At 51.5% G+C, this 24587-nt stretch overlaps 1 protein-coding gene across 3 annotated transcripts in view; it reads right to left on the bottom strand.

The window, feature by feature from the left end:
- The window catches only part of WWP2 (WW domain containing E3 ubiquitin protein ligase 2), a 93405-nt gene that overhangs the window by 18209 nt on the left and 50609 nt on the right, over window positions 1-24587 (bottom strand). For all 3 annotated transcript variants that reach the window (XM_073308344.1, XM_073308346.1, XM_073308347.1), the window contains 4 exons: window positions 22468-22669; window positions 8301-8390; window positions 5252-5426; window positions 688-742 (listed from right to left, as the gene is read on the bottom strand). In XM_073308344.1, coding sequence (XP_073164445.1) covers window positions 688-742; window positions 5252-5426; window positions 8301-8390; window positions 22468-22669 — 522 coding nt within the window. The remainder of the gene's footprint in view (window positions 1-687; window positions 743-5251; window positions 5427-8300; window positions 8391-22467; window positions 22670-24587) is intronic.

Genomic DNA, 24587 nt, shown 5'->3' with positions numbered 1-24587 from the left:
GTTGCCACTCCCTAGATCTCCACTAAGTGGCTGTCCCATCCCCACATTACCCACAACCCACCTTACTCTGGGCTAGCTGCTGATGTGACATGAAAAAGGCAGGTGCCTGGTGGAGCCCAGTGGAAAGCAACGGCACCGAGAACGGACCACAGCGAATTCCCAATGTAGAATTCCTGCTGGACACCAGCAGCAAGAGCCTTTCCCCCGTGATGGAGCCTTTCCTCCCATTTCCAAACGCAAACGGGGAGCTTACCCCGGCGGAGAGACCCAGGCAGAAGAGTCACCTCTCCTCTGCAAAAGGAGGTCTGAGACCTCCAACCCCTCCTTGAGTCCTGGCAACAATCACAGACGCTGCTAGGTTTAGTCAACAGGGAGCAAACCCAGAGAGCGGGGCACCTCCAGACTCAAAATGCTGGATTTAAAGTCCAAGCTTGCGTGGATCTCTGGCAGATCCACCCCACAGGCAGCATGGACGGTGGGACAATGTCATCTTCCCTACGCTCACACGCCCCGCCAGTAATGCAGAGGGAATGAGCCCCCAAGAACACAGGTTCCCCCCACCCCAAAAGAGGTCAGCCAGCGAAGGGACGGACGGCGCAGGAAGGGTTCGAGCCGTAGAGATGGGGCGGGGGCAGTGCCAGGTGAGCAGCAGAAGTGCGAGAGCAGGGGAGAAGGCTTGGTACTTACCCCAGCCGGGAGGAAGGGGGCCCAGAGGATCATTGTCAGATGGGGCGCCAGATGACTGGAGACAGCAGAGGGGGCAAAAATACAAAACAACACAGAGATTATCAAGAGCCGGGAGTGAGATGAGCAGGGAGGTGGGGGCAGGCTCCCCACTCTCCTCTCACCTCCTATCACTCCCCAACTCTCAGCACAGGGAAACAGAGCCTGCTGCTAAGGAACTAAAAACAACTTGCAGGCGCTGGGTGCAAAGTGCCCGCACTAAACCGCGGCTGGGGCGGCGGGAGAGAGGAGCAGGGCTTGCTGGAACGCCCAGCTGTGCGCGGCTGCTCTGCTCCTGCTGGCCAAGGCGACTGATACCACCACCACAGTTACACCTCCAACCTTCTCCAAGAACCACACACAAGAGGGGAAAAAATAGCGCAGGCCTTTCCAATGAAATCATTCCCACAAGCCCTGTCCACGCCCAGCGCTTCCTGGCTCAGCCTGCAGCCTCCCCCGCCTCCCCCTTCGCAGCGGGTTGTGAAAGCGAGCGGCAGCGTGCGAGATGCACTCCAACTGAGGAAACATTCATGCCTGCACAGACAGGCGTCTCCCTGAGCCCCCTGCACGTCCCCACCCCCAACAGGTCCACTGCACAAAGCACCTTTATTCTGGCTCAGGGCGACTGAGCAGCCTGAAGTGGGGGCTGCTGGCCTGGCACTGTTTAGATTAGCCCCCCTCCCCAGCTTTGCTGGGAGGTCTCCTGGGGATGGCCCGCCAGACCAAACAGGCCAGGATTCAGGAGAGTGGGGGGCTCAGCATACACTCCTCAGCGTTAAATAAGAAACATATTGTTACTAAAATGGCCTTTTCATTTCCGCTCCTAACGTTAAAGTGTGGGCTTTGGGGGCTCACATTCCGAGGCAGGCCCCGGATCCTGAGCCGACTGGTTTGAGGAAGGGAGCAGCGCGCCATGCACAGAAACCCGCCTGGAGCTCAGGGAAACACCACGGCATTGCCAACCCCTTCCCCACCCCACGGGGAAAAGACAGAGGTCCACGCACGGCTTCCATTCTGAGCCACGGGGCTGCCTACAGCCCGTGGTCATAGGCACGCGGCATCTCCTGCTGCCTGCTGACGGAAGGGCACTTGTGTCAGAGGGTGCAGGTGAACCTGAGGGGCCATGTGAAATCCCAGTGGGGTGAGACAGGACACAGGATTGGGAACAAACAGAACCCATTGCAGCCAAGGCCCTTTCTCCCCACACACAATCTGCCGAGCAGGGACTGGGGTGAGCAGGCCATGGCCACGCTGAGAAATCCTGGCTCATGCGGCGGGCTGTCTCAGCTGCCCCTCCCTGCTCAGGCAGACGCACAGAGCAGGCTGCCAGAGACCCAGCCGAGTCACGTCTGGAGGTATCACCTCACTGGGACCTAAAAGAAACTCATTTGAACAAACATGGCAGCGCGACACAAGCAAAGCCTAAAGCCGCAGGAGCCAGCCCCCACGCTGCTCCCAGCAATGCCCACATGTGTGCAGCGATGGGGAATGGCCAGGCTGCTAACAGCCAGCAAGAGACCCAGCTCCCAGGGGCAATACAGAAGCATAGGGGAAAACTAACATAGTGCCCAGTTAAATCAGCACAGCAAATGCTCCAAGATTGCCAAGGGCAGGAGCCCACGGAAAATCCCCAGGGCAGGGCCACGCAGCCCAGCAGAAGAGAGCAGCTTCTGGACACAGCCCTGTCCCCATCCCATGCTGCCGGGCACAGAAGCCCAGAAATGCTGCCCTAGACAGAGGCCAGCGATACTGAGAAACCCGGGCCACCCGCATGATCAGGTCATGCCAGCCTAGCGCAGCTGCCTCTCCTGCCACACAGGCAGGCCCAGGAGGGCTCAAGCCAAAGGCCCTCTGGGGATGGGAGCTGAGCAGCAGCCAACACTCCTGGCAGCAGCATTGGAGCAGCAGTATCATCACTTCATCAGGCTAAATCTGGAGCTGAAGTCCCCCTCCGCCCTGCCCAGCGTCCTGGCCGGGGTGCGGCACAAAGAGCTGGCACGGATGCAGTGCAGTGGCTCTGGGGACCGTGCGGAGAGCGACACACTCAGAACCCAGGCAGTGCCCTGGACTGATGGACTCCCCGCCCCACTCATCGCTTGGAACCAGCGCTACCCTGGCAGCCCCCGTTCCCCAGAACCCTGGATGAGAGCAGTGGGCATGTGGAGGGCAGCCCAGCAAGCTCACTGAAGGAAAGGGAGAGTCAGGCTTGGAAGGGAAGGGAAGGAAGAGACCACCTCGACCTGGGAACCCTGAGCTGAGAGCAGGGGAGGCAGGTTGCTCCACGCTCTAACACTGCCAGCACACCACCAGGTGGATGCCGGGGCCATGGCCAGCTGCACGGGGCATTTCTATAGCTCGACAGCTCAGCCTCTTGGCTCCCTCCGTGGGGAAGAGAAGTTCATTACCCAGAAGCTCTTGCTTTGGGGGGGCTGTTTTCCCACAACGACCCCATGCTCGCACCTGGGAGCTCTCGCTTTGGGGACCCCATGCTCGCACCCGCGAGCTCTCTGCTGCTCCTGGCAAGGAGAGCAGGCCCAGGCACATGTGCCATCGGAGCAGACTGGAGGGCTTGGAGCAGTGAACACAGGAAGTGGGAGAGGTTCACACTTCTTCCCACAGTCACACCCCTGCGGAGCCCAGAGCCTCGGGAGAGCAGCGCTGCCCAGGGTTGAGACCTCCTGTAAGATCCAGGACTCAGCAAGGGGCTGTTTGACAGGCGAGTGGTTGGAGGTCCTTGCACTGGGGGGCAGAGGCACCCTGGGTAAACGTCAGTGCACATGCCTGATTACTCCAGTGGCGAAGTCTGTGGCCTGCCAGCTGCTGACCTAGGCCTAATCCGCACAAGTGCTGAGTCAGCTGTGGTCATGGGTGCTCAGCAGGGGCAGAGGGTGGGCTTGGGGACTCACTGGCTCTTCCAGAGAGCCTCCTCTCTGCAGACTTCTCCAGCCAGTCACTATCTGACTCTTGAGATAAGCAGGGAAGGTCCTGCTCAAAGGGGATAGGAGCTGCCAGAGCCCAGACTCCGCTCTCAGCAGCTGCTTCCCCACAGGGGCTAGGTGAGAGATCAACGTCCCACAACAAGAAGACGTGGCCATTTCGTCCAGCTCAAGCCCAAGAAAAGAGGCAGGGAAGGCAGGAGGCACCTGCTGAGCAGAGCAGCACTTAGCCCTGGAGCTCTTAGGGGTCTTTGGCCCGGCAGCTAATGCCTCAGCACCCAGAAAGGGGAGTCGCCAATACATTCCCTTGCCTTGAAACTGGTCACTGGGGGCACGAGGCCAGTCTCCTGGGACAGAGTATGACCCCACTGCCCTCAGCGCTGCCCGAGCCCAGCCACGCCATTCTCCAAACACAGGTTCCCAGAGGGAACTGCCTTAGCTGGAAAAGCCAGGTGCAGCTGGGCTCCGAGCACCTCTCTCCCCCACCACGGATCCAGTTCACAGAACAGCCTGAGCGCTGCATGGCACCCAGAGAGACCTGCAGCCATCCCACCAGGGACAGCTCCATGACACCCTCGCCCCAGCCAGGCACAAGAGAAGGCCCCAGGGACTCACAGAGGAGCTGAGGGCGAAAGCAAGTTCCTTTGCCATGCTAGTATCAACCCCATCCCGGGCCAGTGGGAAGCAGCTGAGGTCATTTCCTGCTGCCTCTGCTCAGGACAGCATGAATCATTAGGCTGGATATTAGCAGAAACTTTCTAACTCTAAGGTTTCAGAGTAGCCGCCGTGTTAGTCTGTATTCGCAAAAAGAACAGGAGGACTTGTGGCACCTTAGAGACTAATCAATTTATTTGGTTAGTCTCTAAGGTGCCACAAGTCCTCCTTTTCTTTGTTCTAACTCTAAGGGCAGTGACGCTCTGGAACAGCCTTCCGCAGGAGGCTGTGCAATCCCCGGCACTGGAGGTTTCTAAGACCAGGCTGGACAAATGGCTGTCAGGGACAGACTAGGTTCACTTGGCCCTGCCTCAGCGCAGGGGGCTGGGCTAGGTGTCCTCTCCAGGTTCCTTCCAGCCCGACAGTTCTATGGATTTTTTTAAAAAGGGAATGCCAGTTCCCTCAGGGTTTCTTGGCTCCCTGCCTTGGAGGCAGCAGAGGTGTTTGTGGGATCTTCCCAGCTGCTCCACCCCCTGCTCTGAAGTTCCTGCAGTTCCTGTCCTTTGGAGCGGAGCAGAGCAGATCAGGGCAGTGGCTGTGAGTCAGCTGGAATGGCCCTCTGAGGAGTGCTGGGCTCTGGAACTAGGAGACGGGGCTGGTAACTGCCTAGAGAAGTGCCCAGTACAATGGGCAGACTGCAGTGTGGAGAAGGGCCCTAGCAAGCCGTAGCTGGAGAAGCCTGTATTGTCACTGGAGACCCTGGAGGCTGTTTGGGTTCCACGTCACCTTCACTGGTTAGCAGATCTGACAGACCCTCACTCATCATTCCACAACTACAGCCAGGGTGTGGCATGGATTCCGCACACGCTGCTCGGGGAGGGCCGATGAAAACTGCTCTATGGTCCCACCCCTTAAGAGGAGATGTCGACTTCCCTTACCTGGTACAGGAATCTTTGGCTGAACTGCTGCATGGCCCCTTGGAGCTGGTTTCGTTGCGTCTGCCACTGCTCGTAGTTTCTCACATACTCAGCTGTGGGACGCTGCCAAGTGGTGGTCCTGGTGTTGTGATCCACATAGTAATACCTGCCCCGGTCGTCCACTCGCTTCTCCCAGCTGGAAACACCGCAGAAAGGACTGCATTACAGATTATAGTCACCACAAAAGTTTTTTTTCTCCTGCTGATAATAGCTCATCTTAACTAATTAGCCTCTCACAGTTTGTATGGTAACTTCCAACTTATCTGTATGTGTGTATATATCTATATCTATCTATCTTACTATATATTCCACTCTATGCATCTGATGAAGTGGGCTGTAGCCCACGAAAGCTTATGCGCTAATAAATTTGCTAGTCCCTAAGGTGCCACAAGTCCTCCTGTTCTTTTCACCCCCGTAAAGATACTCAGCTCTCCCCGACACGCTCTCTCTCACACCCTGCCACCTTAGTTGACCGTCAGTCAGCATGGCTTGGCTAACACATTGGTATGTGCTAGTCTGGGTGCTCCGCAGATGCTTATGGTTTCCCCAGGGCTCAACCTCACAAACTGTTAACTTCCAGAGTGCTCCAGTGCATGGCTGGAAAGAAAGGGAGGCAGATCTCCCTGCCCCCAGACGTGGGATGAGCCCGCATGGTCTGTGATCTCGCACCGCAGTGCACGACAGCAAATCAAACACGCGCTGCCATCATCACACAGCCTGACCGCTCAACCCTAGGCCGCGGAAGCAGCATTCGTAATGAGCCTTGGGATGTGCCCCTGGTTCAGAGCGGTCCCCCAAGGGGCACTGGAGAGATAACTGGAGTGCAACATGTCGATGGAACAAACATGGCAAGTCAGAGGGATGGAGGACGACGATGGAGATGTTTAAAGGGCAAAGGAAGAATGTAAAGCTCCCCTGCTAGCAGAGAAATGGCTTCTCTGCACTAGGTGCCCGCACCGCAGGAGTGGCTGGTGGGGGAAGGCTGACGTGCCAATCAGGAAAGTTTCTGAAGAAGAGAGAGGCCCAGTGTGTGACAGGGTCCCAGCCGCTCCCTTGGTGCGGGGCCTGCGGAATGCGGTACCCACCTGGGTCCTGAGGTGACTCCCCAGGACACGCCAGCACTGCCGAGCTGTGGGACAGCTCCCCTCCGCGGGTCCAACCATTCAGCCCTGAGCCACTGCCCTTGCAGCTGAGTCCAAGGCAGCAGAAGATGCTAGATGCTGTTCTGCTTTCCAGGCTCCTAGATACAGTCTGTGGTTTCCCTGTGAGGGGTTCAGCCAGGGGCAGCAGCCAGTCTCATGGCTGACAAGGATTCTTGGCCACGATTTACCACAGTTACTTGGTAACTCAGAGACCAGGAATGTCAGAGGAACAGACCCTCCTTCCTAGGAATTCAACCTTCACAACTGTCAGATGGGCAACCAGGTCATCACCCAGCCTACCAAGGAACAGGAGGAGGTCCCTGTCAACAGGGCCACAAAGCCATGGGGAAGAATTATCCTAAGGTGCTAAAGAAGTCCCATGCGGAAAACTCTTCTCAGGCTGAAAGGGACAGTTTGTGTCCTGGACACACAAATTCTCCTACTCTGAGGGCCTTCGGGATGAGCCTTCAAGCCCATCCCAGCTGGTGCCAAAGCAGACCCAGAGAACCACTAGAACTGAGGCTCCAAGACCAGAGACTCAATCAGATGGTGGCGTTCCTGTGCCTTGCAGAGCTGGGTCGCACAGCGTCCCACTGGTACCCTTCGTCTCGCTGTGCTGCTTTGGAGCAACTGGGATTAGAACAAACACCTCCCCTGGGGTGTCAGAGATGGGCCCCATGGGTTATGGTACCCCCACCTGCCACTGGAGCGGGTTGCTTAGTTGCCTCAAACACCTGCAGGGCAGAAGCTGTCTGAGGCACCAGGATGAAGCAGAGGGCATTAACAGAGGATGTGCTATGGGCTGAGCTTTGGCTCTCAGCAGCATTTCAGGGGTTACTGGTCTCCAGACTCACAGGCAAGAAAGGAATTCAGAGACGATCTGGGGGAGCAGAATGACAAGAGCTGTGGTGGCCTCACGTGTCCCAGCAGGACCGTCACTTTGCACTGAGCTCTAGCCCCACAGTCTCATTTCAAACACTGCTTCTCCTCCCCTCCGAGGAGCCAGCGCTGCCATCTTTACACGGCAGCTCTAGTCTCAATCAGACTGGAACCTTCACTCCCCAGGGAACGAGATTCCTCTGGATAGGACGACTTCAGCACCAGGGGACACGAGAATGGCAGGAGTCATGGTGCCGCTTTGCAGATGTTGTGTTAAGCTGGGTAGCGTTGCTGAGTAGTTGGATGACAGGAGCTGTCCAAGGAGAACCCAGGTGCTAAAGGAAGTGACACTGGTGATTCCGTAGGTGTCCTCCCTCCCCGCTCCCCCAGGTCCACAGCACCATGCTGGGAAACTGAGTCAATGCTAAGAGGGAAGAGCACCCCCGACTGCATCACAACCATCACCAGGGGTTTTCTGGGAGAGCTCCCACCCACGTAAGGGCCCGTCTAAACTCGGAGTAGCCTACGAGCTCTGACAAGACCATAGGACAGCAGGTAGGGTCTGCAGAGGTCCAGTTTTAGCAGGAGGTGTTGTACGTAAGTAGGAGAGATGAGGGGTATGGAAGCAATGCGGGAAAGGCCTTATTTCACATTCACATGTACGCTGGCTTTTAAAGTACGTTCACTGATTAGGGTCATCCCAGTCTATACGCAGCCGAGGGAAGAACAATGATTTGGCTTTATCACTTTCAGCTTTTCCACGGCACAGAGAGAAGGAGAGAACCAAAGAGACCTCTGGAAAACAAGGGCTCAGAGGGGCTACAGATAGAAAGGAGCTGAGGCAGCTAAGTATGGACTGGCATGAGAATGTGCCACATCCCCAGGAGGCAGCAACCTGCCTGGAAACAGAGATGTGTCTCTCCCACCGTCTCGCAGCCTGCTGCATACCCAATCCAGCAGCTATTATATCTATCTCAAAAGTGTCTTACCCTGGAGGCAGAGGTCTCTCCCAGGTGGTGGTCTTGGTGTTATGGTCCACATAATAGACCCTCCCGTTCGGTAGCTCTCGCTGTTCCCAGCTGGAAGAGAAAGGCACAGAGGTTGCTGGGATGACTCGTGGGTCAGGAGATCTTTTCCCGGCAGCTGATGGGCTACTTTCTGAGCAATCGAATCCCTGAATGGCCAAGGCTGCTGCCTCCAGAACAGAGCAGAAACCTCGCAGAACATTCGGCATTACACCAATTAAGCATAACAGCTTCCAGAGAGTGGACAGGCATCAACCGCGTCACCTTTACCTAGAGGCTTGAATGAATGTCCTGCAGCTTTACAGCCCCGAAGACTGAAGCCCTCTTTTCACCCACAGCCCAGCACAAGCCTTTCCTCCCACTACACACCTGTGTCTGTGCACACATCTCAACCCCCTCAGAGACACCACCACCACTAGGGAGGCCCAGTCTCAAGGGCCCATCTAAATCCCCACAGCTGAGGCTGCCCCTTAGTACTGACATTTGCTGATGAGATACGGGAAGTGGAGTGAGACCCCTCCTGCTAGTCTCACGTCATGCAGGTCAAACAGCCAGAGGACAGCAGTGGCTTTCAGACATGAGGGTCAGATCTGAATTAGGCCCTACAGGTGAGAAGGCCTGTATCCCATTGCCTTCAGCCAGCCCGGCACCTCACCTCCACCCTGTCTAGTAGCACACTTCTGAATCCCTCATACAGCTCCCGTCTCACCTTGAGGCAGACACATCCCCTCGGGAGAGCAAAGGACAAGGCAGCACTTCCCAGGCGCGCCACTGACTCCGCGGTTCTGTATTATTAAGAGTTCCGTTTACATGACAGAAAACAGGAAGCGTCTACCAGCCCCAGCTAACCCTGACCTGAAGCCAGTTCCTGAGCAGTGGGCAGACTGCACACAGTATGACCAGAAGCAACTACCAGCTACTTGAATTCATTTTTGCGACCTCTAAACCCAGCTACCAGAACAGCCTTGCTTGATACGAGCAAGAGAACGGCAATTCTCCCATGGCAGGAACTGCCGGGGCATCTCTCTCACGCGCACAGAGCCCTGAAGCCTCAAGATGCTATTCGAGTTGTCCTGGATCCTGCCCTGGTAAGTGAAAGCAGCATCCATTTAAGAGAGAACATTAGGAGAATCCAACATAGACTCAATTAGCCCTCCAGCTGCTCCTGAAATGCTGAGGTGAAGCCTAGAGAAAGCAGGAGATGTTGCTCAGACAATAACCAAATGGCTGGTGTGGCTTTAATCCTTGCAATCACTTGATTCTGGAGCAATAGGCCGAGACCAGTCACTGGCCACAGAGGGTATGTCAACACTGCAATTAAACACTCATGGCTGGCCCATGCCAACTGACTCGGGCTCCCGGGGCTCAGGTCTGTTTAACTGTGGTGTCGACACTGGGGCCAGAGCCTAGCTCTGGGACCTTCCCCCCTTGTGGGGTCCCAGAGCCCAGGCTCCAGCCCAAGCCCAAACATCTACACAAACAGCTCCGTAACCCGAGCCCCATGAGCCTGAGTCACCTGGCACAGGCCAGCCGCAGGCGTTTAATTGTAGCATAGACACACCTTTAGTGTGTCTTCAGCCTTTCCCAGCGAAGGGCAGCTTCTTAAAGCAGTGGTTCTGAAACTTTTTCTAAGGCGATTACCAACTGTGTTTTGTCTTTCGGGGGGCCCCACCAGTCCACGTACAGTCTGTGTGTGTCCCTGTGTGTGTGTGCGTATAAACTATTCACTATTTTTAATTTTTTAAAAATTCAGACATGAAATAAAAAAAAGGATGACATACAATGATACGCTTTACATACAGCTCCCACCCAGCCCGCTGCTCCCTCTCCCCTCCCCAGCCCAGCCCCTGCTCAGCTCCCTGCCTGGTCTCGTAGACGGAGGCTGCTGACATAGCGCTTGCCACCCCCGTAGCTTGAGGTCCTCACTCCTTGAAGTGAGAATGGAGGTCAGGCTACAGCAGGAGAAACCACCACTTGCTCTCCAGGCTGCCTCTCCTAGGAAAGAATGAGCCTCTCGAAGATCCTTTTATGTGGGAGGGGCCTAACAAACTGACCCCACCCATCACAGATCCCCTCCTAGCCAGGGGGCCACACAATGCAAGAACATCCAATGGCTCAAGACCCCCACCTCCCAGCATCACTTAACTGTCTGATTAGCCAGTTTTATTCTACATATAAAAGGCAAGTGACAGCAGGTTTATGTGGAGTCCTGCGGGCACACGGCTGCTGGGTGCCTGGCCTTATGGAGGGGACAGGAGTAGTTCCATCCTCAGGGTTACATTCTAAAAGGGGTTTGAAACAGGGCACAAATCCCTGGTTTTCTCCCAGCGTAGGAGGCCAGTTAGTGTCAGATTCACACAGGGTTAGCTTCATACACTTTGGGTTTCCCATGTCTGGTTTCTCTTCATGCATTTTTAATGGAAAGCCCTTGAACTTGGGCTCAGGCTGAAATTCTCTCTTGTCAGTCCTGCAGGTCATTGTTGAGAGAGATCCCTTAAAAGACATTGTGTCCCCACATATAACTTGGTGGAGAGGTGGCCCCCCAGGAGAATAGGTCCACTGGGGAAGGGCCTATTTGAAAATGTTGGATTCAGGGTCATTCTCAACCACTGGTCTTGCTCTAACTGGAAGACTATGCATTGTCCATACAAACTGACTGATGGGGGAGAGCAAACTAACCTGCTTTGATGGAGGCCCAGTGCATGAAAGCTTGATTGGCTGAAAGGGGCTGTGGAGGGAGAAGGACGAGTCACATGCAAGACTAAGTGACTGGGGTGGTGATGGACACTAGCCCCATAGACGGGGATGGGGCACATAAACCCTCCATGAGGTGCTTTACTTTCTGGTCCAATTTTATCCAACAACCGAGAGGGAGTCATGTGCACCGGCCCCCAGATAAAATGTCCTCCTGCTGCACTATTGCCCCACCGGTCTCCCCAACCCAGTGGCTCAACCCCGATGGAACATTTGAAAAGCCAAGGAAATGAATACACACAAAACTCGGTTGTGATGCAGCGGGGCTGTTGCACATACAACTGACACAAACCCAGGCACAGAGAAACCAGGTTGACGGGGCAGTGCATGCAGCGGGTGATGAGGTTTTGTGTGTGCCCAGCCCCCAGTAATCAAGTTTGCACATGCCCCTCCAAAGCAAGGACATGAATGGTTAAATCACCTAACTACCTTCAAGCAGTCCTCCCTGTTAAATGCTTTTGCATGACCAATGCCACCACGGCAGGGCTCTGCACCACTGGCACTGGCCAGTCCCAAACTCTGGGAGGGCGCGGAGGACAGGGGAGCTGCCCTCTCCATACCAAAGCTGCCCTGGAAAGTCTCCTTCCTGGCTTAGTACTCAAAGCCAATGCAGCTGGTAATCCCATGTGCCACCAGGAGCCACCAGATGGACCCCGGGATAGCGTATGTCTGGAGTAAATGCTGGTGTAGAGTAAAAACCTAAGTTGTGGCCTAACCCCTAGAACTAGAATGAGTCCGGGTCCTGAGAAACCACACAGCACGGAGCTCAATTTCCATCCAGCTATACAGCCTCATTGGGCAGCAGCTCTTTACGGAGCTTGACCCTATGTACTGGACTCTGTTAGGCGGATCTGGGGACTTCAGTACCACTTGTGTGGAGCACAGAATCTTGCCTGAGCTGGAACCCTGCCTTGATGGGCCTGGGCACATTTGGCAAGCAGTGCTTTAGAAGCAAATGCGCTTGTCCCTCAGCACTGGACTCAGTCAGCCAGAAGAGATCTAGGCCTGCAATGCTGTTCATGTTAGACACATAACCACTTTGGCTTTTTCAGTTGATGATGCTGGACCTCTGGCACAAGATGTGTGTTGATCGAGAGGGAGATGGACTTTGGTACCACTAATGTCAGCCACAGAACCACGTTAGCATGTGATTCTCCAGAGGTAACCATGCCGAACCCTCAGCAGCAGGCTCTTATTGAGATGGACAGAGCCAGGAACGATGGGGTTCGTGGGAAAGGCAAAGCACGTAAGCGTGCAGCAAGTCCCCAAAAAGGGGCATATTTTGGGAGTTTAATGTACCCACACCCACATCACATATAATCTGAAAGCGTATTTTATGTCCATTTAGATGAGGTACGACGTGGTGCCATAAGCCTGTAGGCAAGGTGAAACAACTGTACCCAAAATGAGAAAGTGTCATTTTTTGCACAATTCCAAAAATGCTGCAACATGACTGAGTACAGCTTCTACGGTTCACATTAATTGCAACACTTAATATGGTTTTTATTAGTCAAAGCTATCAAAAGACAACGTATTAAAAGATTTTTCTATTGGCTTTGCATGGGAGAGTTGGTTTTTTTTCTCCAGAAACGATGAAGCTATTTAATATGTGGCAAAAATGGCAAATAGCAACATTTTGCAATATACTAAACATGAAATGTTTTCACGTTGTATATTTTTAATTGTCAAAGTATTTCAAGTGATTACAATAGTTTTCTCTATTTTCAATTGAAATTTGCTGACCAGATCAGTCTCACACTGATGGCTGTGAACAGCAGCAGTAGGTTGCCTGCCCATAGCTTGTACTGCACATTGGGTAGATATAAACGTACATAAACTCCGAATGTAACGCTAATCCATTTGTAAGCTTTTGTATATACAATGTAGCATCTAGTCTGCCTGGTACAAGATTTTAATTTGTAATTACCTATGCATGCAGTACTAAACTTTGAAATAGTCTAGAAACTAGCTTTCTAATTCAGTGACACTTATCCACAGGTCAGTATTAGTGTTAGAGATGACAATACACTGCTTCATACTGGGCTTCAACCACAATGCTCACTAAACAAAAACAGCCATTATGGTACTAACAGAGATCAAATTCATATCTAATTTAGCACAAGTATGTCTATTTGTACAAAATGGTGGTAGTCATGCTAACAGTATAAATTGGGAATTTTACCTCCACAGGGATGTTACAATATATAAGACATGGGGAATACAAGCCCCTTACATCAAAGAGACACTTCATAAACTTTGAAAAATGTGTTCTTTGGCAAGAAAAATCAAGAGAATGCAAAAAACTGTCAAAAGTCACCAGTACTGGCCTGAATTCTCTGATATTGACAGCAGACCCAAGGAGAGATTAATTGTATTGGTAACTACTAAGGTGAGTTTTCTAGTTTAGATGATGTGCCACCAATCCTCTATCACAGGGTTTGCTCAAATTTGGCACTTCAGAGTTGTATTGAACTCAGGAAAGAAAACAGATTAAATCGTATCAGAGAGCATCATCTTCATCTGCTTCTATATCCACCAGAATAAGCACATCCCTGAGCAATTGGTTTGAGAAAAACACACAAGACAGAAACTTCGTAAAACAGAAACATTTGAGGGAACAACCAGTCTAAGGGAGACAGCACTTTAAAGAGGAGAGGTTGACACGTTGTGCAGAATATGTGGGGAAGACTCGATTGTTAGAGACACAGTTTATCAGTCACTCTGCCTTTATTCCTACTTGAGTAAAAACGAATTTAAAGCAAAACCATCTGCTTAGACTGCAACAATACAGTCACCTTATGACACTGCATTTTATCATCTGAATGAAGGCTGTCTCTTATGTGCAACAAGAAAACTCCTCTTCTGTCCAAGCTGCTACAATGATATAAAGCCCTGCTTCTCTTGAAACTGCAAGCTATTCCAGCAGCATATTGCAGGAAAGATTAAAAAAAAAAACACTGCAGTTCTGCGATTTCATTCCATGAACAGCATGGACAAGGCAAGTCTACCTCTGTTATATGAAACATCGCAACATCAGCTGATGCTATCCAAGCTGCTAGTAATGTGAAGCAGGAACTTAAATCATCCAGATTTGTGTAGATATTCTTCCAGCAAGTGAGCCTGATGAAATGCTTTCAAATGAACAAGTGGTTTTGTATAATGCTGCTTCAACCTGAAATAGCCAAAATGAAAGCCTCAAATTACACAATGCTAGGTGACTGTAATTTACAGAGGCAGCTACTTTTGTGCCCCAGTTGGTGCCGGAGTTTCTCCTCTGGTATAATTCAGCCATCAATAAGTATCATCCTTCAGAAGATATTCAAAAAGATGCCTCAATTGCAGTGTGCATAGTACTTAACCTTGATCACCTTGATCGATCGGTCCTTTAGCCCTCATATGTGTTGTGATTGGCACAATCTGTCTTCCATTCTTCTCTTATCCTGGCCTTCCTTCTCCATGGGCAGCCACGCCTTTTCACGATAAAAACTTCCCATTTCATTGGAGGTCGGCCGAGTGGTCATTTCAGTTCCCGTGGGTACCACTAGGCGACAGCTGCAGTCCATCGATTGTCAGTGAGCCTAGCTATATGCCCAACTCATCACATTTACTGTACCTGCTTTCAACAGCAACATCCTGTTCTCCACTCTGCTGTCTGATCACTTCATTGCGGACTCAGTTGCAGATTGAAATCCCCAGAATTCTTCTTTCCATCGCCCTCTCCATGACAGTTAATTGTTGCTCCTCTATCTTCGTCAGCACCCATGTTTCGCTGCCATATTACATTTTTGGCAGTCCTGTTGAGTTGAAGAGGTTTGCACGTGTTGCCTTGTTGATTTTTCCTTGGAGGACATCCTTGACAGAATTGAATGCACACCAACCTGCTTTCTTTCTCTTTCTCACAAGAGTTTGCCTTCCTGATCGTGGTGCATGTTAATTTCTTGGCCCAAATAGACATATTGCTCAACTTCTTTTATTTGTTCTCCTTTGACTATTATTTGGGCTTTTGGCAAGACATCAGACTGCATAAATTTTGTTTTAGAGCAGTTCATTTTCAGTCTGACTTGGCTTCTTTTTGCGTCGAGTTCTTGCAGTATTTTCTGTACTTTGATAGTGTTTTTGGGAATCAACACAACAACGTGTTGATAGTACTTAACAGTTACAAAATTATCACACCACTGCACACAAGCCTTGCTACACAGCTACACCATGAGTTTGGGTCTCACAATTTAATTGATAGACAATACCTTCATGGATCCTGCCTAAATTATGATGAGGTGAGGCAGTTCATCACTAGCACTGCAAAAACTGAAGTGGAAAGACTCCAGGAAGGTGTGTTCCTTTCAAATGGAATTGTACAACTTTATGCTGGTGGAAATGTCATCCATGAACGAGATGATCATATAGACATCAATGCAGAGACCACTGATGGAAAGAACACCTTCCATTGAATGGCTAGAGTGGTATTTCAAGAACAGGCTGCAGATAGTCCAGCATCACAGCAAATATCACTGAAATGTGGGAAAGAAAAGTTACTTCTTCTCCCTGGGCAAACAGAGCTCTTATGCAGTATGCAGCATTTGAAAAACCTAGAACAAATTCCCCATGAAAAAGTACTTGTGAAAATAAACTCTTGTCGCCTACAAATGAACACTGCACAAGATCTTTCCTGGTGTCTTTTAAGATGACTACCTTGTGGTGTCCTACCAATGCCAAAGGATGTCAATATCATTCACACTCACGGGATTCCATTTTGGGCTGGTTTCAACCACAAGCTGGCAACCAAGAAGAGCAGCCACACAGCAGTTGCATATGCACCAAATGTGGATGCCAAACCAGTTGAGATGACCACAGTCTACACTACAATGCTGAAATGTACGGAAACATCAACAGCAGCATGCCGTTCAGACAATGGATCAGCAGCGGTATGTGTTGCTCAGTAAGTGAAAAACAGGCTCTCCCAAATGAATTTGGTACCAACGTGATTCGCCTGCGTGGTTTTCACACCCTGTGCTGTTTCCCTGCATGTGCTGGGAAATTCTGGGGAGACACAGGATTGCGAGACCTTGCCTGATGTATCTGCAGCTTGTGCTCTGCGTGGCTCGACTCTCACACCTGAGGCCCTGGGTGCTCTGGAACTTTATTAATTTGTTCAGTGCCATGAGGAGGGAGGTGGTACTCGTGTAGTCTGGTTACGGCTGGCTAACATTCAAAAGGTGTTCGAGTCTGAAGACATTGGGTCCTTACAACATGCCATTTAAAAGCTTGATGATGCTGTGACTCAGCATATACTGCCACTACTGGAGGAATTTCAGACATGGACGTATGCCCAGTCTGCTACATTCAAGTTCTGGGATCATTTTCTCCAGGTTATGCAGATACTGCTTCTAAATGTCCATGCAGAGCAAGAGAGTGACTCACAAGTTCCCCTACACACGCAGAGTGCCATGCTTCCATACTTCTTTATAGCAAAGAGGCCCAGCTACACCAGGTGGATACCAGTCTACATGCTTGATATGCTAGGTCTCCCTGGAGGAATACACAGAGCTTTTGAAGCTGGGGAATTTGTTGTGCATCCAACTCCTGGTTCTTTCAATGGAATTTAGGGTGACCTGGGAACAGAGAAAACTGTCATCAAAGGGTAGCCGTGGGATTGTAGCACTGACAATAAAGAAGCCAGCTCTTGTCAGATGGACCCTCACAAGTCCTGAGTGAACATGCAAAAGCTATGGGAGTAAGAAGTGGCCTAACAAGTAGTAGTGTACAGAGTCTGCAAACAAATCTAAGCCTCTGCACTGAAGAGTGATGAAGAGCATGTAACAGATAGCTCTTACCAGCCACGCCATCAACAATAAAACAAACTATTTGACCCTGAACTATATCCAGAGGGGCTGAATAGATCTAACTGGATTGTATGTAACATCAGATGCACAAGAGTCTCTGTGGCTAACAGTAGACGTTGGTGAACAACAAATTAAGAAATTTGTGAGAGATGCACTTGATTCTGATGGTACACGCAGCTTCTTCAGCCCAGTCAAGAAATCTGGCATCAAAATATTTGCTGAAATGCCCAAGACCACCAAATTTAGGTCTAGCAAGGAAGGGACAATTACAGCAGCTATCAGTCCAAAAATTGTTTTCCTGTCCTTAGAAAGATGCAGAGATGATGTTTCAATGGCAACTGTTCTTAATCACCCAGTAGGACCGATGCCTGTGTCACTCTTCCACGCTGATGGAACAATGAAAAGAACAGAGATGCTAAATTAAGACATCTGCTGGAAGCTCAAGCTGACAGAATCCATGAGCTAAGAGCATGCCACAACGGAACTGTAGGTCAGAGATGCGATGGCTGTCACACAAATAATGGCTGGAGATAAATTCCACACACTCGATTAATTGGCTGCTGAGTACTTGAGACAGGTCCTAAAAGGATTTCACAAAGCTAATTCTGTAATTAAAATATTTGACAGATATGACAACAGTAACTCTGTGAAAATTGCAGAAAGACAGCGCCAGACAGAATCTAAGGTTGGATGCAAGAAATACCAGGTGATTAGTATTCTAAAGTTTCTAAATGTGGCATCCAACAAGCAGTCAGTCACCTGTAAAATTCCTCCGTGAATATATGATTCAAAATGCCCCTGAGGTTGCAGGAGCACACCCAACACAAACACTCCTTGCTGGAGTCTCTTCCAATGGTGAAGCACCGAAGTCCATCACCAGTAGAGGTGCTGAAGCAGCCTAAGACTTGTACAATATTAAACCGAAACTGGATACAAGGATGCTTCTGCATATTGTATGTACCAACATAGCTTTTCGGTCTCTTGGTGTCAAAGGAACAACAGAAATTAGGTCACCTGATACGGACTCCAAAATGGAACACACAGATAGCATGTGGACGGAAACAGGCACCACAACCAGCAAAACTGCAAGCAATTTGTGATGCGCCCAGTCCTGATCTCTGCAACATACTTCCTGCTGTATGCTCATTAACAGGAGGACTCTGTGTCATCCCTGTTTATGTTGTCAGAACAAAGGGCACTTACCACTTCAGAGGTCATGCCAAATTGGGAGACAGTATTTAACAAGCCAGAATTTCTGCAGCAATGAAGTTGGTAACAGTGTGTATGACCAGGTGAGAAAGAAAGGGAGACCCACAGAGACCTGAAGTGCTTGCGCATCAATCTAGTCATCCAAAAGGACAAGTCACTGTATGTTGACCATGTGTGGACAACCATGCGTGGACAGTTTTGAAGAGCAAGTCAAAAGAGGATCTTAGCAAACAAAGATTTGGGTGTCTTTAAACTTAAGTAACCCAGATATTGGATGACTATTGCAACATGGATGGAAAAATGTGGATAATAAACTACTTCCTATATTCTTCCAAGACCCAATGACATCTGAGCTTCCACAAGGCCGTATCTGTGTCTGCACCAGTAGGGATCACTGCACAATCAACTGTCAGTTTGCAGGAAAAGCTGAGACAAACATCAATGTAGCCAATCAGAAACCAGCTTGTTCAAAGATTTTTTTAATATATTTTAATTAAAAAAAGAAGATTTCAATTGGCTGGAGCCTGTTTCCTGGGCCAATCAGAATGCACTTCCCCCCAAAAAAACTGTCTAGAATGCAGCCTGCAGCTGTTACTCTAGCATACAGTCAGGACAAGAGGTAAAACAGAAAAATACCGTCCTAATGAAGTGTTGTGACAGAATCATAGTCTCAGCTGCAAAGAAGTTAGTGTCTGGGTTTTGCCTATGCATGTGCATTGCATCTTGTGCCCATTCTCCAGTCCCAAGCCCAGGGATGACGCTTTCAGTCAAACTCCCCCAAGAAATGTGGGCAACTTATTTGCAAGCATCCCCCTCTCTAATCATGCTTCAGTATGTGTCTGGTGGGAAAGCACCCGCAGCATTCCTTCCCTTCCGAAGAGCAAGCTGATCGTGGTTTTATCCAGGTACCCTGCCACTGAGAGTCTGCAGCGTGTGGCACGCCTGCCCCCACTGCACACCGGTATAACTCTGTTCTGGCTGCAGGAAATGGCTGCACCAGGCAGTGGCTGCAGGGAGCAGTGGCCGGTGTGAAATGGCAGTGCTAAGGTAACCTGCAGTCCAAACAAAATGCCTTGCCTTATGTAAGAAACCACAGTACCATGCCTTCTGCCAGACAGCATAATGTGCCTCTTTGTGTGCGCGAGACAGAGCTGTGTATACATGCCGTGTTAACTAGCACTCCGTCCCCAGTGCAGGATCATCACTGATAGGAACCAGATGCAGGAGTTGATGACTCCAGCTGCCTTCCCATTCCATTATCAGCCAGCTGGGAAACCTGTGAGTTAAAGTGGGGTCCCCACCCCAAAAGTTTCCAACTCTACAAAGCAACTGCTCTCATACCCACACGTACCCTGGCTCCCTTCAAGTTAATCACGTGACAACAAGTCTAAGCGTAAAGCCAGGTGGCTGTAAGGGGACGGATTCTGGGCGCTGCTGGATCTGGAATTATTCAGACCACCTTCCAGTATCCTCCAGCCCCTAAAACAGACTCCCAGTCATGTGCATGAGACTCCTCTGTGCTCACCACATCTGGTGCAGATGTTTTGAGACAGCCATCTGAGCAGAATAAATAGCTCAATCCCCACATGAACCTGGCATCTGTAGATTCCATGTGTGTGGTGGGAGTTGGGGAGAGAAGGAAGCTCCAAGCATCCATCAGATAAAGATGGGAAGAGCTGAGACCCCCCTCAGGGCTGTGAAAGGGAGTGGACGTGGGGGAGATCATCCTACTGCATCTCTCCAGGGATCAAAGGAAGTGCATAGAAAAGCCAGGGCTCCTGCAACAGGCACTCAACCCCCTGGAGCATTCTAAGCCTGTGAGAGTGACATGGAGGCCCTCGGACCCACCTGCAATGGCATGATGCTCAATAGCAGGTGGGGTCCCAGATCCCCTGTAAGCAGAAAGCCCCAGAACTGTTATGCATGCACTCAACACTCCACCCCGGTCAGTCACCCCAGCCACCGCCCGGCCACCATGGGGCTGATCTGCACTCTGCTCAGCCACATATGCGAATGTCTTGCTACCAAGCCTGAACCTACCCGGCTTTGTCTGGGTCCCCTTCTTCCTCTGACACTACTACCCACATGGACACAGCTGACTGCTTCTTCAGCTCCCCAAACCACTAGCCAAAGTCATTCCCAGCAACACGCCAGCGTGGTAAGACACCCAGAAATGCACCTCCCCAGATCAGGGCCTAATAGAAACCCCCGGCCCCCACAAGCCCATTTGCACCAGCTCTGGTTCGCGTACCTCCACCTTTTTCCCCACCCCATTTTAGCCAGGAGCACTGCCAAGCCAGAGCAAGACTCTGCGGGGAGAAAGGCTGGTCTAGCCTCTCTTGGGGCAGGTCTCACATTCGGCCACTCATGCCCTAGATCTCTGGTTCCTCATGTGCTCAGAACCACCACAAGAGACCCCAGAAAACACTCCACTCCCGCCCTGCCAGTGCAGGACACGGGGCTCCATGCTGCGCAAGCAGGCCAGTGACTGTTCACTCTAGCTTACCACAGCACTAGTCTGTAACTCCAGTAACAAGCCCAAGCTAGAGGGTGAATCATTTTACCCCCTGGAGAGTCTCTGCCCAGGGTACAGATAGGGAACGGCCCAAGCTGCAGTGTGGTGGCCCTTAAGGCCAGTGGGTGCAACAGGAGGGGATTTGATGCTGCTGTTCTTCCTCCTTCCTACCCCGACCACAAACAGCAGGTTGAATATTTGCCGCCCTCTCTCCCTCCGACATCCTGGATTCTCTGCTCCAATCACAGAGAGAAACAGGAGCAAGAACGTGCTGTTGAGCCAGGGAATGGACAGCAAATTAGCCCATCCTCAGAGTGGCTCCATGGGGCCATGGAATGGGTGGCTGAAAGAGCTGAACGTGCTAAGGAAACCTCCCTGCACCCTTAGGGACTTCCATAACTCTGTTCATGAGTGGCACACGGACTGGGCTGGCAGTCACAGCCCACTCACACCAGGAAAGAGACAATGCCCCAGGTCCGCCCTGGAGAGTGCTGGGGCGCAAGGAGGAGATCTTCAGTCTGACCAGAAGGAGCAGTGAGAAGCTCCAGATCCTGCTGGAATAAAGACTTTTTTCAGAGCACTGGCCTTTTCCAGCTGCCTGGAAACAGGAAGAGCCCAAGCCCTGAGAACAGTAACCCTCACACACCCCACAAAGACACACTGAGCTGTTAACCCTAATTACCTATGACTGACACATGAGAGAGGCCCTGACCTTCCAGGCACTGGCTTAGCCAAAGGAAAATAAACACTTACTTCACAGGAAATGCAGGAGGCCATTTTCCCCTTTAACAACCCCCTCTTGCTGCGTTGCCTGAATGTCCCAAATTTAGAGAGAAAGCTTTCGCTCAGACTGCCCTCCTGCATCCTGGCCTGGCCTGGCCTGGGCTGGGCTGTACGATGGTCTTGCAGCTCACACTTTAATGTAATTTCCAGAGCACCCCTCTCCCAACTGCCCTACTACTGCGGGGACTGCAAGCACCAAGTCCTCTTCCCTTCTGCTCTGAAGATTTTCTACCTCCTGCTGTTACCTGTAAGTCTGGAAAGGCCCAGGACTGGAGAGAAACCCAAGAACAGAGCTCTCTCTGGTTCCACCTCCTGTGTGCATCTGTCAGCACGCTTTGTCTGGTCAGACCCACTGTTTCTCTGTATAGCAGCTAGCATGGGAGACCCCAGCTAAGTGAGACCCCCCACTCCAAACTGACAGAGGAGCAGGACCCTTACATGTTTCTAAGAGTTTATTTTAAAAAATGTTCAGGCCCTCTTGTTTAAAGGGAGCTCTCTGGAAATTTCCCATCTCTTTGTAACGTATGTGTCACAGACACCTTCCGTCCTGCTCAGGAAGAGCAAAAGGCGCGGTTCCGCCCTTGGGGACCTGACAGCAAGGGATTTGTCATGTTGCCGCTGTGTATAGCCCCTGAGAACATGAAACAGATACAGCCTTGGCCCACCCCCTGCTGAGGGAGGAGAGGTCAGTCCCCACATACAGCCAAACACAGATGCTGTCCATGGACCAGGTCCAACGTCACAGTCCGGCTGCTTGTCTGTGATGCTCCAGAAAGTACCAAGGGCCCCATGTGCTTTTTTGTTTCCATAGCCAGCCTGGCAGAACAGAGCCCCACCCTCCAACACAGCTGCTCCTGCAGGCTCAGAGCAGCGGCCCAGACCACTCAAGTTCCTCGGACCCTCTCTGCACAGAGCTAGCCTCACTCCCCCTACCCCAGCCACAGGAGGAGCAAGCGCCATGGTGCCCTGCCCTGGGAATGGGCCACACCGCGTTCTGAATGGGCCCGAGGCTGGAGACAGAGCTGCTTACCCGGGTGGTAGAGCTTCCAAGGCCTGCGCTGCAGGCCGAGGTGACTGGGTACCCGAGGCAGGGGCCGGCTCCTCTGGCTCCCCAGGGACGGATGGAGCAGGAAGGGTGGGGCTCTCGTTCGACACTGCTGCAGGTGGCGAGGTCATGCCCACCACAGACCTTTCCTCTTCAGTGTCGGTGGCACCAGCAGAGTCCCCATTCACTGAAAATGCAGAGGGCAGAGTGATTAGGGCTGAGTGAGGAGACCCAGGCAGCCGTGGCTGATCTAGCCAGCCCTGATACGTGCACAGCCCCACCTCCTGAGGGAGAAGGGAAAACGCACCACTACAGCCCTGCTTACTGACGGCAACGATTAGCCTCTGCCCCAGGTTCACAGGGAGCTTGCAGCCATCTGCAAAGGGAGCTTCGCTGTTCACCCAAGGCTGGGGAGCAGTACTAGGGCCTCTGCTTCTCTGCCAATGGCTGCCATCCCCTGCGCCTCCTCTGTCTGCACCAGCCGGGTTGGACAGACAAAGCAGAGCGTGTGGGAAACAAGGGTGCTCACTGTCTAGCATTTCCCCTGCAGGCTGCCAGCAAACTTCCCGGCTCTAGGGGCACTGGGTTAATTCAGGTGAGGAGCAGGGATCCCAGGAGGTGCCCTGCGCCTTGGGAAGGGCTGACTCAGCAAGTCCGACAGTGCCAGTAAATCCGACACTGCTGGACCCCAGTGAATACTCAGCAGGAAAGGAGCAAACCTCACAGGTAATGGGGGGCAGGAAGGAAGACAGAAGTGGCAGCACATTAGCCTGCAAGATGCCCCCCAGCGGCTCCACCCACTGCCCAAGGCTCTGGCCTTTCCTGGCTTTCTGCTGGGGGCAGGGAGCACCCACTTCCCTGCTACTCCCTCACAGGCCATGCCTCTAGCAGCTGCTCCTCCTCCTCTGCACAGGGAGGAGTGCAGCCACTCCTGGACATCGAGTGCGCACACGTGCTCACATGCATGACAGCATGAAGGATGGCAGCTCCCCTGTGCACATTTGCCAGCCCCTCGCCTTGACGCCTGTCACTCTGCTAGGACTCAGGGGAACCCACTTGACCCACGACTGAATTCTAAGTGTAATGTGTGACCAAAGCCAGGCCACAGGCTTCAAACGGGTTCCAAGAGTGAAAACAAGCAGCAGCTTGTGACCCATGTTGACCCAAGTCTAATTCTGGGAGAGGGAGCCCCAGCCAGTCCCTGCACCTCAGTCCCCACAGGAGACCCCTTCGCTCACAAAGAGAGATGGCTTCCACACAATGGGTAAGTCAGTAGAAATCCCAAGAGTCAAAGCAGTGGCCGAGTTACCATGGCCATGGGCATCATTACGCCTCGGAGGTTACTTGTAGGCCCTAGGCAGATTCCTAGATGCTCGTAGATACGTACTACCTAAGAGAGCCAGTTCTGGAGAGATTTTACAGATACTGAGAACGCCCCACAGCTGCACATTGTGCCTGAAGTTCTGTGGAACCCTGGGCTACAGTGCAGTGGGACAGGGGTGGTATGAACAGGACAGCCTGCATCTCACCGGCTAACCTTCTCAGCAGGCAAGGAGCTGAGGCACCCAGGAGGGCATTAAACTACCACCACCAGGAGAAGGTGGCAAATCATGTACAAACAAACTCAGCATGTTGCGAACAAACTGAATTGATACAGCCAAGAATGTGAAGAGAAGCCTTTCAATCATTCACATACCAATGCTAGGAATCTGGGAAACAACCAAAGAGGAATTGGAAATTCTCACTGACAAGAATAAATTTAATAAAATTGGTATCGTTGAAACCTGATGGGACAATTCATAAGACTGTAATGTTAAAGTCACTGGTTACAACTTGTTTAGGAAGCACAGAGTAGGTAAAAGGTGTGTGGAGAGATACTCTGCATTAAAGACACAATTACCGGTTTTAGAGTGACTGATAACTCAGAACCACAGGATCCTGAATGTGTATGGCTACCTACCTAACACAGCACAGAAGGGGGTAGTGGTCTGTTACAGGCCAGGGAACAAGAGGAGTTAGGTGTGTAACAGGGATCAGAAATCATAACCTGGTTCCATTCCATATGGGCAAACAGAGGCGTCTCCCAACCAGCAATATACAATCTT

Source organism: Lepidochelys kempii, chromosome 12 (genome assembly GCF_965140265.1).
Source record: "Lepidochelys kempii isolate rLepKem1 chromosome 12, rLepKem1.hap2, whole genome shotgun sequence".
NCBI lineage: Eukaryota > Metazoa > Chordata > Testudines > Cheloniidae > Lepidochelys > Lepidochelys kempii.
Note: the sequence above shows the minus strand (reverse complement) of the source record. Positions and strands in the feature narration are given on the sequence as shown.